The sequence below is a fragment of the Haematobia irritans genome, chromosome 1, assembly GCF_050003625.1.
Source record: "Haematobia irritans isolate KBUSLIRL chromosome 1, ASM5000362v1, whole genome shotgun sequence".
NCBI classification, from domain to species: Eukaryota; Metazoa; Arthropoda; class Insecta; order Diptera; family Muscidae; genus Haematobia; species Haematobia irritans.
Window position 1 is genome coordinate 121854112 of NC_134397.1, and position 15211 is coordinate 121869322.

The following is a 15211-nucleotide window of genomic DNA, read 5'->3' on the forward strand; positions in this document are numbered from 1 at the left end:
CCATTCAAGTTGGAGCCATCGGTGTAGAAATCTAAGTTCTATCAAGCACAATCATCAAATCGGTTCATAAGTGCGGATTTGACAGCTAAAACAAGACTTCATACCCCGAGGTGACAAACATCCAACGCCTACAGGTTAGCCCGTGGACCCACTGGGGACCCACGCAACCGTACAGTCGTTGTTGCTGACTGTTTGGGTAATATGTCTAAAGGTAATGGACGCATCATGACAAAGGGAATCTATACCGGTCTTACTAAATGCGCCTGAGATATACAAGCACGCCATTCGCTGAACTTTATCTAATCTTGTCGGCTGTTGAAGTGCCGGCCACCAGACCAGAACACCATATAGCACCATATAAGGAGCCATCGTGGTGCAATGGTTAGCATGCCCGCCTTGCATTCACAAGGTCGTGGGTGCGATTCCTGCTTCGACCGAACACCAAAAAGTTTTTCAGCGGTGGATTATCCCACCTCAGTAATGCTGGTGACATTTCTGAGGGTTTCAAAGCTTCTCTAAGTGGTTTCACTGCAATGTGGAACGCCGTTCGGACTCGGCTATAAAAAGGAGGTCCCTTGTCATTGAGCTTAACATGGAATCGGGCAGCACTCAGTGATAAGAGAGAAGTTCACCAATGTGGTATCACAATGGACTGAATAGTCTAAGTGAGCTTGATACATCGGGCTGCCACCTAACCTAACCTAACCTAACCTAACCATATAGCATTATAGGTCTGACCACTGCGGTGTATAGCCAATGCACAATTTTCGGTTCAAGACCCACTTTTTTCCTAATGCCTTTTTGTACGAGTCCAACGTTACCGCGGTTTTTCTCGACCTTTCTTCAATATTAAACTTAAAGTTCAGCTTCCTGTCCAAAATAACGTCAATATATTTTGCACACTCACCAAAGGGAATTTCAATATCCCCTATGGTGGGCTTAACCGTGGAAATTTTGCGTTCTTTGCAGTACATGATTAGTTCTGGATTTACCCCAAGACCATTATTCTCTTTCGCCCAATACTCAGTCATCCGGAGGGCTCTCTGTATAATATCTCTGATTGTGGACGGGAATTTTCCCCTGATTGCTAGAGCCACATCATTTGCGTATGGCACCATTTTTATACCCTCCATCATAGGATGGGGGTATATTAACTTTGTCATTCCGTTTGTAACACATCGAAATATTGCTCTAAGACCCCATAAAGTATATATATTCTGGGTCGTGGTGAAATTCTGAGTCGATCTAAGCATGTCCGTCCGTCCGTCCGTCCGTCCGTCCGTCCGTCCGTCCGTCCGTCTGTTGAAATCACGCTAACTTCCGAACGAAACAAGCTATCGACTTGAAACTTGGCACAAGTAGTTGTTATCGATGTAGGTCGGATGGTATTGAAAATGGGCCATATCGGTCCACGTTTACGTATAGCCCCCATATAAAGGGACCCTCAGATTTGGCTTGTGGAGCCTCTAACAGAAGCATATTTCATCCGATCCGGCTGAAATTTGGTATATGGTGTTGGTATATGGTCTCTAACAACCATGCAAAAATTGGTCCACATCGGTCCATAACTATATATAGCCCCCATATAAACCGATCCCCAGATTTGGCTTGTGGAGCCTCTAAGAGAAGCATATTTCATCCGATCCGGTTGAAATTTGGTACATGGTGTTGGTATATGGTCTCTAACAACCGTGCAAAAATTGGTCTACATCGGTCCATAATTATATATAGCCCCCATATAAACCGATCCCCAGATTTGGCTTGCGGAGCCTCAAAGAGAAGCAAATTTCATCCGATCCGGCTGAAATTTGGTACATGATGTTGGTATATGGTCTCTAACTATCATGCAAAAATTGGTCCACATCGGTCCATAATTATATATAGCCCCCATATAAACCGATCCCCAGATTTGGGTTGCGGAGCCTCAAAGAGCAGAAAATTTCATCCGATCCGCCTGAAATTTGGTACATGATATTGGTATATGGTCTCTAACAACCATGCAAAAATTGGTCCACATCGGTTCATAATTATATATAGCCCCCATATAAACCGATCCCCAGATTTGGCTTGCGAAGTCTCCAAGAGAAGCAAATTTCATCCAATCCGGTTGTAATTTGGAACATGGTGTTAGTATATGATATTTAACAACCGTGCCAGAATTGGTCCATATCGGTCCATAATTATATATAGCCCCCATATAAAAAGTTCTCCAGATTTGACCTCCGGAGCCTCTTGGAGGAGCAAAATTCATACGATCCGGCTCAAATTAGGAACGTGGTGTTAGTATATGGTCGCTAACAACCATACCAAAATTGGTCCAATCACACAAAAATTGGTCCATATCGGTTCATAATCATGGTTGCCACTAGAGCCAAAAATAATCTACCAAAATTGTATTTCTATAGAAAATTTTGTCAAAATTTCATTTCTAGAGAAAATTTTGTTAAAATTTTATTTCTGTAGAATTTTTTGTCAAAAATTTTCTTTCTATAGAAAATTTTGTCAAAATTTTTATTTCTATAGAAAATGTTGTGAAAATTCTATTTCTATAGAAAATTTTGTTAAAATTTTATTTCTGTAGATCATTTTGTCAAAATTTTGTGTCTACTTTGTCAACCTGAATTATATACGTATTGGATCGATCTTTTTTGATTTAATATATACCACGTATGGACTTACATACAATTTAGAAGATGGTGTTAGGAGGTTTTAAGATACCTTGCCATCGGCAAGCGTTACCGCAACTTAAGTAATTCGATTCTGGATGGCAGTGTTTAGAAGAAGTTTCTACGCAATCCATGATGGAGGGTACATAAGCTTCGGCCTGGCCGAACTTACGGCCGTATATACTTGTTTTCCTTCATTTTTCAAGGAAACCGAGAGTTGTTTATAGCAACATTCCAAAGAAGAGGTGATAGAACTCCTCCTTGGGGAGTGCCTCTGTTCACATACCTTTGTATGTTTGCCTGTCCAAGCGAGGTTGAAATGCTTCTCTTCGTTAGGAGTTCTTCTAACAGCCTAAGTATTCCTTGATCAGCATTTAGAGTTGTCAATCCATTTAATATTGGGCTCGGATGGACGTTGGTGAATGTCCCTTCGATGTCTAGAAAAGCCACAATTGTGTATTCAGTGACCTTTCAATAAATCTGACTAGTTCATATAATGGGGAGGAAGGAATTATTTTTTACGTGTAGCTTGTTACCCCATATTTTATGATGGTAGTGCTGGATATACAATTTCTGCTGCAAGCTGTTGGTGCTCACGCAGTATAATTAAACATAGTTATTGTTTGATTTAAATGCCTTTACCTTACAACCTAATATGGGAAACAAATCTCCTTTCTTAACATCGACAACCATGGAAATGAATAGGGTGGAATATTACCAATACCTTATAGATTAATCAAATGCTTCCACTCAATTTTTCTATATGGAATAATAATAAAAGAAAATAATAACCATAATCACTGCAGGAGTAATATTCTAGTGCACGAGTGTTATTAAATTTTTCTTTTTTTTGTTTATTTTAGGCAGTTTAAGTGTTCACACCACTATTTCCGGTCACACTTCACCACGACTGAATAGTGGCAATGGCTATGCCAGTGGACATGTCAATCGTAATAATAATGGATCCAAAACACCACCCGCCTTACAGAACTATCCAAGGAGTGATTTTGTTGGAGTTGAATCCCGGTGAGTATAAAACAAGTATATACGGCCGTAAGTTCGGCCAGGCCGAAGCTTATGTACCCTCCATCATGGATTGCGTAGAAACTTCTTCTAAACACTGCCATCCAGAATCGAATTACTTAAGTTGCGGTAACGCTTGCCGATGGCAAGGTATCTTAAAACCTCCTAACACCATCTTCTAAATTGTATGTAAGTCCATACGTGGTATATATTAAATCAAAAAAGATCGATCCAATACGTATATAATTCAGGTTGACAAAGTAGACACAAAATTTTGACAAAATGATCTACAGAAATAAAATTTTAACAAAATTTTCTATAGAAATAGAATTTTCACAACATTTTCTATAGAAATAAAAATTTTGACAAAATTTTCTATAGAAAGAAAATTTTTGACAAAAAATTCTACAGAAATAAAATTTTAACAAAATTTTCTCTAGAAATGAAATTTTGACAAAATTTTCTATAGAAATACAATTTTGGTAGATTATTTTTGGCTCTAGTGGCAACCATGATTATGAACCGATATGGACCAATTTTTGTGTGATTGGACCAATTTTGGTATGGTTGTTAGCGACCATATTCTAACACCACGTTCCTAATTTGAGCCGGATCGTATGAATTTTGCTCCTCCAAGAGGCTCCGGAGGTCAAATCTGGAGAACTTTTTATATGGGGGCTATATATAATTATGGACCGATATGGACCAATTCTGGCACGGTTGTTAAATATCATATACTAACACCATGTTCCAAATTACAACCGGATTGGATGAAATTTGCTTCTCTTGGAGACTTCGCAAGCCAAATCTGGGGATCGGTTTATATGGGGGCTATATATAATTATGAACCGATGTGGACCAATTTTTGCATGGTTGTTAGAGACCATATACCAATATCATGTACCAAATTTCAGGCGGATCGGATGAAATTTTCTGCTCTTTGAGGCTCCGCAACCCAAATCTGGGGATCGGTTTATATGGGGGCTATATATAATTATGGACCGATGTGGACCAATTTTTGCATGATAGTTAGAGACCATATACCAACATCATGTACCAAATTTCAGCCGGATCGGATGAAATTTGCTTCTCTTTGAGGCTCCGCAAGCCAAATCTGGGGATCGGTTTATATGGGGGCTATATATAATTATGGACCGATGTAGACCAATTTTTGCACGGTTGTTAGAGACCATATACCAACACCATGTACCAAATTTCAACCGGATCGGATGAAATATGCTTCTCTTAGAGGCTCCACAAGCCAAATCTGGGGATCGGTTTATATGGGGGCTATATATAGTTATGGACCGATGTGGACCAATTTTTGCATGGTTGTTAGAGACCATATACCAACACCATATACCAAATTTCAGCCGGATCGGATGAAATATGCTTCTGTTAGAGGCTCCACAAGCCAAATCTGAGGGTCCCTTTATATGGGGGCTATACGTAAACGTGGACCGATATGGCCCATTTTCAATACCATCCGACCTACATCGATAACAACTACTTGTGCCAAGTTTCAAGTCGATAGCTTGTTTCGTTCGGAAGTTAGCGTGATTTCAACAGACGGACGGACGGACGGACGGACGGACGGACGGACGGACGGACGGACATGCTTAGATCGACTCAGAATTTCACCACGACCCAGAATATATATACTTTATGGGGTCTTAGAGCAATATTTCGATGTGTTACAAACGGAATGACAAAGTTAATATACCCCCATCCTATGATGGAGGGTATAAAAAAATCGATTGAACAAATATTCATGATAATTGCATTTTAATAGTGTTTTTGTGGTTCAAGGGGCAGCCCTTATTTTCAAATCAAATAGGCAATTTACACAATGTTTTTTAGTATTTCATGTAGCCTATTACAAGTATATGAGTTCGCTTTTCTAAGCGAACTGAAAGTATTCAGCAAAAAATGAAAATTGTAATAATATTATAGAATAATTAATTTGGATGAAAAACCAGACTTCATTGATATCAGGCTAGCATTAAACACGTATTAAAGAGCACACACAAACAAGCTGAAAAAAAACTAATCAATTAAAATTTGTTTCCTAGAATCATATACACAAAACTCAAATTTAAAAGAAAGGTTTGGAATAAATATATCCCTACTTAAATTCTCAGCTTCTATGGCTCGGAATCAATAACAAAATCATTAATGAAGGGATAAAATCTTTGTAACCGGGAAAGTTTTTTTTTATTAAAAAGCTCACACAAACAAGCTGAAAAAAACTAATCAATTAAAATTTGTTTCCTAGAATCATATACACAAAACTCAAATGTAAAAGAGAGTTTTGGAATAAATATATCCCTACTTGAATTCTCAGCTTCTTTTGGCTCGGAATCAATACCAAAATCATTAGTGAAGGGATAAAATCTTTGTAACCGGGAAAGTTTTTTTTTTCAGTGTGCGTATAATTTCACTTGTTTTCACTGTTTCCATTTGAAATTTTTTTCCTAGTTCCGCAGCTTCTACTAAAGGCTGTAATCCACACTCGAATATCTTGGGATGTGGTAATACTTGCCGATGGCAACGTATCACAAAACTTCTTATAGTCATCTTCTAAATTGTAAGTTAGTCCATAGGGGGTAAATGTTAGATAAAAAAAGGCAGATTATGTACAGAGGAAACTATAAATAACTAGGAACCGATATGAAGCATTTTTCGCTCGGTATTTAGAGAGCCAGAATTTTTGTGGATGATAGTTAACAAGAACCATAAACCAAAAGTTGAAAAATCAAACCTAATAAAATTAACACAAAACGTAATACATGACAAAAACTCGTTCATCCAAAATCCCTTCGCTGTTATAAACGAGGGGTTTTTACCAAAAATATACTCCAAAAGCAAAACTATTTTAAAACAAGCAAGTAAAGAGTCGGGCGGGGCCGACTATATCATACCCTAAACCACCCCTATTAGTAAACATAAACATTTGTGGGGTATCATTAGTATAGGTTTTGTAGATAAACCGCATTTTCATATTTATTTTTTGATTAGTATGTCACTAATATTGAGTCCATTATTATACAAGTGAGTAAAGTAGAAAGACTGGCGGGGCCGACTATATATTCCTTCTCTGGGTGTGGTTATGGGAGTTTTATCACAATCTGAACACAAATTTCTGATATTAGGAGCTATAGTTGATTCTGAACCTACAGAGTTAGTATGCTACTAATGTTGAGTCCATTATTAAATAAAGAGGAAATCGCTCAATTAGTGTGGGTAATAAATCCAAATTTGTGAAACTTGGGAAATACATTTTTATAAGAGTTACATATAAGTCTAACTACGGTTGAATTTGAATAGCATTGGTTAATAAATAGGAGTACGAGTATTATGGCCAAATTTGGGAAAATCGAGCGATGCATATATACACGCAAAGAAAAAAAACGTTTGGAAAACGTGTACCGAAAACGTTTTTCTTTTGTTAGAGTTTTTTGAATTGCTTCGAAAAGTATACAGTTTTATCACCAAAAAAATTCGTTTGGTACAAAATTTTTATTTTTTCAATAAAAAAAGTTATTTTTGAACCAAAAACACAGTCCATTTCGTTTATCTCAAACACTGTTCTTTTCTGACTTTAGGTCTTTAATAAGACACATTTTAAAGTTCATAGTAAAAATATAATATAGTAGAATGTAATGTTGAAAATTTTTTCGGAATCTGCCGACCATATCTGGAATATATGTAAACAAAAAAAAACCTTGGTCGAAGCAGGGATCGAACCCACGACCCTTGGCATGCAAGTCGGCCGTAGCAACCACTGATCCACGGTGCCCAACTAAATGTATTTTTCTGTTAAATAAACTTTGTTTAATCGGCTCGTGGGCGCCGCAAGCTTTGCTATATAAATATAAGTTATATTTATATAGCATCTATTGATGACAATAAAGGCTACATAGCTCAGTGGATAGTGTGTTGGCTTACAAATTGCATGGTCCGCGATTCGATTCTCCGTCCAGGCGAAAGGTAAAAAAACAATTGTAAATTTATAAAATCGTATAATTTCTTCTACATTGTTTGTATTACAGAAAAAGATGGTAAGAAATGAAAAACTTCGTGGAAGTGAGAAAGATGTGAGGGAAAATGCAATTAGCCAGAAAAAATTTTTTTTTGAGTTAGTCTTTATGAAATTGTTATTACATCCTGGAAAAAATAAACGTTTATCACAAAAAGTATATACGTTTCTTCCAAATACACTTCGTTTCAACGAAAAGCAAATGAGAAACGAACTTTGTTTGTCTAAAATTTCGTTTGGGATGAAAGAATTATTTTTTTGCGTGTATGGGAGCTATATGTAAATCTGAACCGATATGGATGAAATTTTCCAGGTTTGGTTAATACAACAGATGGTTACCGTGTGCTAAATTTAAGTAAGATTGGTAACTAAATAGGGCTATTATGATGAGAAATAAAGCTATAAGGGGTAAATTTTTGAAAAACGGGCGATACATATGTATGGGAGCTTTATCTAAAACCGAACCGCTAATCTTCTGTAATATCAAGTTTGCTTGATATTACAGAAGATTACCTTGTACTAAATTTAAATAAGATCGGTTAATAAATGAGGCCACTATGGTCAAAAATAAGGTTATAAGGGGTAAATTTTTCAAAATCGTGAGCTACATATATATGGGAGATATATCTAAATCTGAACCGGTTTGGATGATATTTTGCACATATAGTCAACACTATGGAAGATTAGAGTACGCCAAATTAGAGTAAGATCGGTCGATAAATAACGGCTTTATGGTCAATTTTGAGTACGATCGGTGAATAATTAAGGGACTTATGGCCAAATTTGACAAAATCGCCGGATACATATATATAGGAGCTATATCTAAATCTGAAGCGATTTCTTCCAAATTCAATAGCGTTCGTCCTGTACCAAATTTCATCAAACTCGGTTAATAATTGCGACCGGAATCCTGTGAACAACAAATACATGGACAGACGGACGGACGGACACCAAGCGCTAGATCGACTCAGGAGGTGATTCTGAGTCGATCGGTATATATTTTATGGGGTCTAAGATCAAAATTTCTGGTAGGCACATATTTTGGCAGATCAAAGTTATTATACCCTGACCACTACTCGTATGTGGTTGAGGGTATAAATATGTATTTCTAATCGAAAATAGCACAATTTTGTTTTTTGATTCAATAATATACTCTATAATCAACATAATATATAGTGTGAGAACAAAATTGATACACGCAAAAAAAAAAAGTTTGGGAAACGTGTACCGAAAACGTTTTTCTTTTGTTAGAGTTTTTTGAATTTCTTCGAAAATTTTAAACTTTTATCACCAAAGAAATTTGTTTGTTACAAATTTTTTATTTTTTCAGTAAAAAAAAAAATATTTTTGAACCAACAACACAGTCCATTATATTTATATCTAGCACTGTTCTGTTCTGACTTTGTCTTTAATAAGGCTTCCTTACAGCGAAACGCAAGTGAGAATCGACCTTTGTTTGTCTAAAATTTCGTTTGGGAGGAAAGATTTTTATAACCTCCACCATAGGATGGGGGGTATATTAGGTTAGGTTAGGTTAAAGTGGCAGCCCGATTAAGGTTCAGGCTCACTTAGACTATTCAGTCCATTGTGATACCACATTAACTAAAAGTACCTATTACATATGGGCACTTCTAGTTTTAACCGTTGAACCTTCTCGATTATTTTATTCTGTTGAACCAACCAGATTGTTCCAAAAACATTAGCAGACTGCTTAAGTTAACGTTTTCCAGGTCCGCTAGTAATCTGAAGCTATATGCCCCTAAAATTTGCTTACGCCTTACACAAAATGCAGGACACTCACACAAGAGGTGTTTTATTGATTCCTTTTCCTCCGCATCATGACAGCTCATACAATAGTCATTATACTTCGCACCAATAGTTTTTGCAAAATCGCCTATCAGGCAGCGACCCGTTATAGCAGATATCAGGAGTGATATCTGACGTCTCGAGAACACTAGCATATCTAGTGTGCGGTTTAAGTTTAAATGGGGCCATATTTGCTTGGTGTCGTTACAACCCTTACAATTCTCCTATCGAACATTTGCCATCATGACAGCCTTCTCACGCAGTAAGAGCTTGCAGGTAGCCAGAGGTACACCAACAGATTCTAGTTCCCCTGGAATATGTAAGGTAGCCTTGCTAGCTCATCTGCTTCGCAGTTCCCCGGTATGTTCCTGTGGCCAGGCACCCATATTAGGTGAATATTGTACTGCTCAGCCATCTCATTGAGAGATTTGCGGCAATCGATGGCCGTTTTCGAGTTGAGGAACACAGAGTCCAAGGATTTTATTGCAGGTTGACTGTCTGAGTATATATTAATGCCCACATTTTTTGGAACATTACTTCTCAGCCAATTCGCCACCTCTCTTATTGCTAATATTTCAGCCTGAAAAACACTACAGTGATCAGGTAATCTTTTCGCTATTCGAAGTTCCAGATCTTTAGAATATACTCCGAAACCCACTTGGCCATCCAATTTGGAGCCATCAGTGTAGAAATCTATATATCTTTTATTCCCCGGGGTCCGTGTACACCACGCATCACTGTTGGGAATTAGAGTCTCAAACTTTTTGTCGAAAAGTGGACTCGCCAAAGTGTAATCCACTACGTTAGGCACATCTGGCATTATTTTGAGGACCGAACTGTGACCGTAACTTTTTTCCGACCACAGCAATAGCTCGCGCAACCGCACAGCCGTTGTTGCAGCTGACTGTTTGGCCAAAATGTCTAAAGGCAATAGATGCAGTATGACATTAAGGGAGTTTGTTCCTGTCTTGCCGAATGCACCTGAGATACACAAGGCGTGCTTGTGTATCTCATACGCTGAACTTTGTCTAAACTTGTCGGCTGGTGAAGTGCCGGCCACCAGACTACAACACCATATAGCATTATAGGTCTAACCACTGCCGTGTATAGCCAATGTACAATTTTTGGTTTTAGTCCCCACTTTTTCCCTATTGCCTTTTTGCACGAGTATAAAGCTACAGTTGCTTTCCTCGCCCTTTCTTCAATATTAAGCTTAAAGTTCAGCTTCCTGTCCAAAATAACGCCAAGGTATTTTGCACATTCCCTAAAGGGAATTTCAATACCCCCTAAGGAAATGGGCCTAACCGTGGGAGTTTTGCGATCTTTGCAGTACATGACTATTTCTGTCTTTGCAGGATTTACCCCAAGACCATTATCTTTCGCCCATTTCTCAGTCATCCGGAGGGCTCTCTGTATAATATCTCTAACTGTTGATGGGAATTTTCCCCTGACTGCTAGCGCCACATCATCTGCGTATGCCACCACTTGTATCCTTTCTTTTTCTAGGGAAACCAGAAGGTCGTTTAGCAACATTCCAAAGAAGAGGTGATAGAACTCCTCCTTGAGGAGTGCCTCTGTTCACATACCTTTGTATGTTTGCTTGTCCTAGTGTGGCTGAAATGCGTCTCTTCCTTAGAAGTTCGTCTAACAGCCTAAGTATACCTGGATCAATTAACTTTGTCATTCCAGTATATTAACTTTGTCATTCCGTTTGTAACACATCGAAATACTGCTCTAAGACCCCATAAAGTATATATATATATATATATATATATATTCTGGGTCGTGGTGGAATTCTGAGGCGATCTAAGCATGCCCGTCCGTCCGTCCTTCTGTTGAGATCACGCTAACTTCCGAACGAAACAAGCTATCGACTTGAAACTTGGCACAAGTAGTTGTGATTGATGTAGGTCGGATGGTATTGCAAATGGTCCACATCGGTTCACTTTTACCTAAGGAAGCATATTTCATCCGATCTGGCTGAAATTTGGTACATGGTGTTGGTATATGGTCTCTAACAAACATACAAAAATTGGTCCACATCAGTCTATAATTATATATAGCCCCCATATAAACCGATCCCCAGATTTGGCTTGCGGAGCCTCAAAGAGAAGCAAATTTCATACAATCCGGCTGAAATTTGATACATGGTGTTGGTATATGGTCTCTAACAACCATACAAAAATTGGTCCACATCAGTCTATAATTATATGTAACCCCCATATAAACCGATCCCCAGATTTGGCTTGCGGAGCCTCAAAGAGATGCAAATTTCACCCGATCCGGCTGAAATTTGGTACATGGTGTTGGTATATGGTCTTCACCAACCATGCACAAATTGGTCCACATCGGTTCATAATTATATATAGCCCCCATATAAAGCGATCCTTAGATTTGACCTCCGGAGCCTCTTGGAGGAGAAAAATTCATCCGATCCGGTTGAGGCTTAGTACGTGGTTTTAGTATATATGGTCTCTAACAACCATGCAAAAATTGGTCCATATCGGTTCATAATTATATATAGCCCCCATATAAACCGAACCCCAGATTTGACCTCCGGAGCCTCTTGAAGGAGCAAAATTCATCCGATCCGGTTGAAATTTAGTACATTTCGCTTGTTTATGGCTGATAACAACCATGCCAAAATTGGACTAACTTACAATTTAGAATATGATGTTAAGGTGTTTTAAGATGCCTTGCCATCGGCCGCAACCCAAGTAATTTAATTGTGGATGACTGTCTTTAGTAGAAGTTTCTACGCAATCCATGGTGGAGGGTACATAAGATTCGCCCTGTATATACTTGTTTTTGTTTTCACCGATACCTACACAAAATATTTAACTTGGCTAAAATCGGACCATTCGCTCTTTTCCACCATCCAAGTAATTTAACCCTATTTTCGACTAGGAAAAACGCTTATAATTCAAATATTTTTTAAAAATAGTTCTAGTCAATTATAGCAAAATTATATGTTTGCCTTCGAAGCTCCATATCGTAGACTAATAAAAACCAAAATAATAATAAAAATCGGAGCACAATATTTTTGCCGCTTTCGTAGCACTGTGGACCGAATCTTGAGTCTATCTAGCCATGTCCGTCTGTCTGTGAACATATTTTTGTAATCAAAGTCTAGTTCGGATTTGGGTCAGAATCGAACCCTATTCCGATTTAGATATAGCTCCCATATAAAATCTTGAAATCAACTACATAAAGAGTGGTCTATGAAACTGTTAGGGAAATTTCGTTTTGTTCCGTCTAAAGATAAACCCTTTTAAAATAATATAATAACTATTTTTTTATTTTATTTTTCAGATTTCGACGGAAATACTACCACAAGACATCATTCATTATTCTTATAGTTCTAATAGCCATATTATTAATAACCATCATAGTTTTAGCCGTTTTACTACGTAAGTATTCACAAAAAATGAGATCCCACACCGAAGATACTAGCTCACCATCCACGTTTCGTTTCAGATACACAATCAATTAGTACAATATGCCGAACCAATGAATGTCTACGGACATCGGCAAGCCTTATTTACTCTATGGACGAAGAGACTGATCCTTGTGAAGACTTTTATCAATTCGCCTGTGGCCGATGGTCCAATGAACATCCCCGTCCCGAATCGGTGACATCGAATGACTGGTTTCGCGAACGGCAGGCAAAAGTTATGCGCGAATTAAGAGAATTCCTAAAGCACAATATTTCCAGTGAAGAACCAATGGCTGTGGGCAAAGCCAAGCTTATGTACAAAGCCTGCATGGATACGGAAACTCTGGAGGAGCGAGAAATGGAGCCATTGATTTTCTTTTTAAAAGAATTCAAGTTGCCATTAATACCTCAAGGTTTGAATGTGACTCTCTCGAAGGAGAGTGCTAAAAACTATGCATCATCAGAACCATTTAATTGGATTGAATCTGTGGTACTGATAAAGAAATTTCTTGGCATGGATTTGCTTGTGGGTTTCGATATATTTCCTGATCCCTTGAATCGGACCATTAATCGCATTGCTTTGGGTACACCGGAAACTGATTCTGCACTGCCATTGTGAGTACCAAAAACGTAGATAAGACAGCATTTGGCCGTTTCCACTGTCCTTCTCATACCAAATTGAGTCTTATGGTGACTGACATATACCTAAGCTTGCATTCAGCTTGTCGTGTGTGTGCTGAGCAAAGTTCTGTAACAACTCTTCCCGGTTATCAAGTGTTCTATATCTCGTGAAAGCATTGCAAAGTATCCTGATATTTGGATCTTGTCCTTCTCTCAATTTTGTATGAGAGGGGCAATGGCACCCCCACGACCGCTCCCACATCTTCAAATACGACGGCCAATGTGCAACCGCAAAGTTTCAATGCCTTATATCACATTTATCTCGCAACTTTGGATTTACAAATTTGCAACCTAGGAAATGTAGCACATCGAAAATATGTTTCCGCCAACACTGATCTTATCACAATTTTATTTTTATTAAAACAAATGTTTTATTAAAACAATTTTATTAAAACAAATGTATACCTTTGCAATTTCAGCAACAACGATGATGTTCATAAAATTCTCCATAAAGCTCGTAAAAAGTCAATTTTTGGCGAAGATGGTAACGATGATGACACTGATCTCGAAGGTCGAGAAGAGGAGGAAGCCGAAGCATCCAAGGACACTGATAGTGGTTTACAGGCCTACATCTCATATGTTAAAAAGGTTATAGATGTCTATTTGTCTTATTTGGATCCCGATATGAGTTCTGGTGAATATGATGATAAATCAGCGAAAATGACAATGACAGCTGTAAAGGTTGCACGTAAAATTTTTAAGGTAAGTAAAATATATATTTTTTATATTAGTTAGAAAGAGATACTGAATTATTATTGTAGGATACATGTTTGAATATAAAAAATAAATTTCTTGCAAAAACTTAATTTTGGCCCTCAAAATGGCCTTTGATTTCTGGAGATACAACATTAAAAAAATATTTATTACAACCATTACTATGTTTGTAACCAACGATTTTAAGTAGGTCTAACAAGTTAATTTGGCCAGGACAAATCACGTACAAAATTTCTAACGTACCCGATTAAACGTGCTCCTTCAGGAGGCTCCCGAATTGAAATCTGGGGGTCGGTTTATATATGGGCTATGCCTTAAAGTGGTCCTAAAGGGTGATACGAAAATTTGGTCAATATAAACTTGACGTATTTCTTTCAATTTTGCATTTAAAAAACCTGAACACCCTCATTTTGAAGGTGTGTGTGTGTAGAATATTGCTCCTATTTTGATTTTGAAATTCACTCTTCAGTTGTCAAAATGCCGTCCAAGCAAGAAGAGCAGCGTATCAAAATTTTGCTCGCGCATCGCGCAAATCCGAGCTACTCGCACGCAAAGCTGGCAAAATCGCTAAAAGTTCCAAATCAACCGTTACAAATGTAATTAAAGTGTTTGGGGAACGTTTGTCGCCAGCCAGGAAGTCTGGATCGGGGGGAAATCGAAAACCGGAAGCCGCTGAGACGACAAAGAGAGTTGCCGGTAGTTTCAAGCGAAACCTTAACATCTCTCTCCAAGATGCCGCAAATAAGCTGGGTGTATCGTCTACAACCGTGCATCGAGCCAAAACACGAGCCGGACTATCGACTTACAAGAAGGTAGTGACTCCAAATCGCGATGATAAACAAAAAA

The 15211-nt window shown here is 38.0% G+C and overlaps 1 protein-coding gene across 1 annotated transcript in view; it reads left to right on the forward strand.

Moving 5' to 3' along the window:
- The window catches only part of Nep5 (M13 family metallopeptidase neprilysin 5), an 82552-nt gene that overhangs the window by 52046 nt on the left and 15295 nt on the right, over window positions 1-15211 (forward strand). The window contains exons 2-5 of the mRNA XM_075291553.1: window positions 3530-3692; window positions 12847-12944; window positions 13012-13585; window positions 14071-14353. Of these exons, the coding sequence (XP_075147668.1) occupies window positions 3530-3692; window positions 12847-12944; window positions 13012-13585; window positions 14071-14353 (1118 nt within the window). The remainder of the gene's footprint in view (window positions 1-3529; window positions 3693-12846; window positions 12945-13011; window positions 13586-14070; window positions 14354-15211) is intronic.